We start from the raw sequence: 3,434 nt of genomic DNA on the forward strand, positions 1-3,434 counted from the left end.
GTCACCTGCACTGTGTTTCCAGTCCGTATGCAGGAAGCGAACCAATAGCCAACCCCTGAGCCAATTTAGAAAAAGAAAGAAAGGACTCCGGTAAATGAATAGAGAACTCCCTGCCCCCCACAACCGAACAAGACCAAAACAAAATCTCACAGCCCCCCTCTGCCCCCCGTCCTCCTCAAACCCATCTCACAGCAGCTGCCCCACCGCACCCCTGAAGAGGAAATGCCAGAGTCCCTCTGAAGTGAAGCATAACAGCACAACATCCAGCACCGAGGGGCTAAGGGTCCAGAAAAGCCCCTAATGACAGGAAGTTGTAAGAATAATAGATCCCCCCCCCCCCTCAAGTAGCCTTGGCGACGACCCAGATGAGGAGTGTGTATGTGGTGTGTGTGTGTGTGTGTGTGTGTGTGTGTGTGTGTGTGTGTGTGTGTGTGTAGAGGGCTCCAGTGGATGTGGATGTTTAGCCTTCTAAGGGAGACATCCTACTGAACTGTCTGCACATGATATGACAGAGGGACACAAATGGGAACAGAACAGTGACCCCAGCTATTAACTGAATGTCACAGGAATTTGAGGTTGTGTTTCAGGTACGGGTTTGGACCTCAGTTGAGTCAAAGCCTCGGCTTTAACTCGGCTCTGGGAGCTGATGCAAGTCTTCAGTCAGTCTCAGGCAGTCATCACGTGGTTCAAAACCACGTCTGTTGCACTTAATGTGTTGAGGAAGTGCCATATCAGATGAAGAAGAGGAACACGATGAAAAAAAGAAGAAGATGGACGCCGTGATTAGTTCCTTCATTCCTTATAAGGAGATGGTTATGGTTTCATATGATAGACACTGTGTCTGTGTGAGTCTGACGAGACAAACTGCAGAGAGTAGTCACAAGGTCCACAGATCTAAGATTAGATCTTACGGGAAACTGTGGACTGACGCATCAGAGACAAAGACAACTAGGGATTTAAACTGACATATGTCGTGAATTATCACAAAATGACCAGCAACACAATTACAGAGCCGAGAAACATTCCCGTACGCAAGCTCATGCACCCCCTGACCCACACTCAAATACCAGGGAAGTAAGTCTGTGTGTGTGTGTGTGTGTGTGTGTGTGTGTGTGAAAGAGAGAGAGTGTGTGTGTGTGTGAGAGAGAGAGAGAGGGGGGGGGGGGGCAGCGTGTGTGTAAAATGTGTGGGTGTGTGGCACTAGGCCCCAACCATGTCCAGACCCCCAACCATTTCTCAAACACAGAAACAGACCCCTTTTTTTTTTTTTTTTTTTAACGTGCTGGCTGCCTCAGACGCAGTTCCCATGAAATTGGTCCTTCGGTTTGTTCAAGGGTCTCGGTGGAGATGGCCCTCACTGTAAATGGTTTCTCTGGAGGCTGCCAAGGGCTTCTTTGGGCCAAACTAGGGGGACAAAGCGAAACTGACAGTTCCAAAGCAGAACCCCATCCCAGCCTCCAGCCTAAACCTCACCAATACCCCTTCATTGGGCTCCTAAAATCATGTTTGCCCCTCCCAATGACAATATAAATCTGAATCTGATGGTTCTAAGACGGCGGGAGAAAGATGTTGTGGTTATTTGCTGTTTATCGCAACAAAGGCAACTCAAGTATGAAACATATCTTGGAGAACTGCATATTTCCATTGAAACTAAAATGTGTTATTGAAAAGGTAACTCACTAGCCTATTATTCAAATTGAGGGTGAGTAGGAGAGATATTTCTGTGCATGAGTAGAAGTCTTACTAGTGGTAGTTTACTTGACGTGTGTTCCAGCCTGCTTCCAGTTCGTGTGCGCTTTCCACCGTCCCGTCGGGAGGTGGGGCTTTGGTAAAAGTCTACTGCAGTCTCAACTACGCAGTGTATGTGTGCAGCCTGCATAGACCGCTGCGCTGGCTGGTACTGTCACACCTCGACCTGATACTTTCACCAACTTTGCATGATAAAGCCAACTGATCGTTCATCGCTCTGTTGGTTCTATCGGCCGTTAATGTGCGTCAGTGTTTCGGTGTCGCCGTTTTGCCGCGGGTAACGAAGAGCGACGGGAGAAGTGTAGAAATCTTCGGGAGTGGGTTGAAAACTTCATCACCATCACGATGCGAGCGGTAAACCTTGATACCTACAGCCTGTCGCTGCTCACAGCCAAAGAGGACATTCTCAACCCCCGCTCATCTACCAACTGGTAGGCTAAATATTTTGTTTTTCATAAACATTGAACAAGCGACAATGGGCTTTTATTGTTGTTCCAGCTCCACTAAATCAAATCTATTTCCACGGCTACTGCGTGAACGCCCTGTGCTGTTCTATGAGATTGTGTTTATTCATACGAGGAGTGCATGTTGTGTGTAATTCAATTAATTTCGTTTTAATTAATCCCAGGAGGTTGCCAAGGGATAACACTAAACAGTGCTCTATATATAGCAAGCTATAGCCTTTTGACCTTAGGACAATTCAGGTGGCCTAGTTAGAGTAAGTAAGTACAGTTATCCTATCAATTCTCACCGACCAAGACAGGACAGGTGGCAGCGGGGGCTGCGTGTGCGCGCGTGCGCGTGCCAGGCTGCTGGCTACCTGTGTGGCGCGAACGGCTCGAGCACCTGGCTGGCGGCCCACCTGCGCAGCCCTCTGGCCTCGCGCTCAGTGACTCGGCTGTTGTTCTGAGGGCTCGTTGACTGTCTTCCTTCTTTGTGCTCTTGCAAGCGCTCAGGTCGGGTTTCTGCCGATGTGGTGATCTTTGAGATGGTGTGTCATTTAACACCACAACACCAAGGAGAGGTTATCAGAGTTGGAGGAGTAGGTTGTTTAGAAAAACTTTATGACATTTGGCACTCCCGTGCACACACACACTCTCTCTCTCTCTCTCTCTCTCTCTCTCTCTCTCTCTCTCTCTCTCTCTCTCTCTCTCTCAGACACACATGCACACACACACACACACACACACACCGCAGGAGAAGTTTGAGTTCTGCAGTGAATTGCAATGAACAGTAATTTACTATACCCCCTAACCAAAACTTTTGCCAAAAGAGAAGCAGAGAGACACATCTAGCAATACTGTGCCAGAGCGTGGATGTGAACCTGACACTCGCTTTGGTGTTTTCCCCTTTTGTTGTGTCATGTCATGGCAGCTCTGTCGTCATGGTGATTTATCCATCCTATCCAAACAGGGTTTGTTATCTCTCTCTCTCTCTCTCTCTCTGTCTCTCTCTGTCTCTCTCTCTCTCTCTCTCTCTCTCTCTCTCTCTCTCTCTGTCTCTCTCTGTCTCTCTCTCTCTCTCTCTGTGTTGTGTGTGTGTGTGTGTGTGTGACAAACCTGTGCTATGCAGCACTATATATTTCTGACAAATGCCTTGACGGTGCACTTACATCCACTCTGCATTTGTTTTGACTCCACTGCTGTGCAGCGCAAACATTACTTAGGCACGGACCTGTACGTCTC

General features: G+C 48.2%; 1 protein-coding gene across 1 annotated transcript in view; it reads left to right on the forward strand.

Moving 5' to 3' along the window:
- Positions 1–1,887: 1,887 nt before the first annotated feature.
- The window catches only part of LOC310807317 (uncharacterized protein), a 32,921-nt gene continuing 31,374 nt past the window's right edge, over positions 1,888–3,434 (forward strand). Inside the window, exon 1 of the mRNA XM_083673741.1 lies at positions 1,888–2,180. Within this exon, the coding sequence (XP_083529867.1) occupies positions 2,095–2,180 (86 nt within the window). The 5' untranslated portion in view covers positions 1,888–2,094. The remainder of the gene's footprint in view (positions 2,181–3,434) is intronic.

The sequence above is a fragment of the Argentina silus genome (assembly GCF_951799395.1).
Source record: "Argentina silus genome assembly, chromosome: 7".
Classification (NCBI taxonomy): Eukaryota; Metazoa; Chordata; class Actinopteri; order Argentiniformes; family Argentinidae; genus Argentina; species Argentina silus.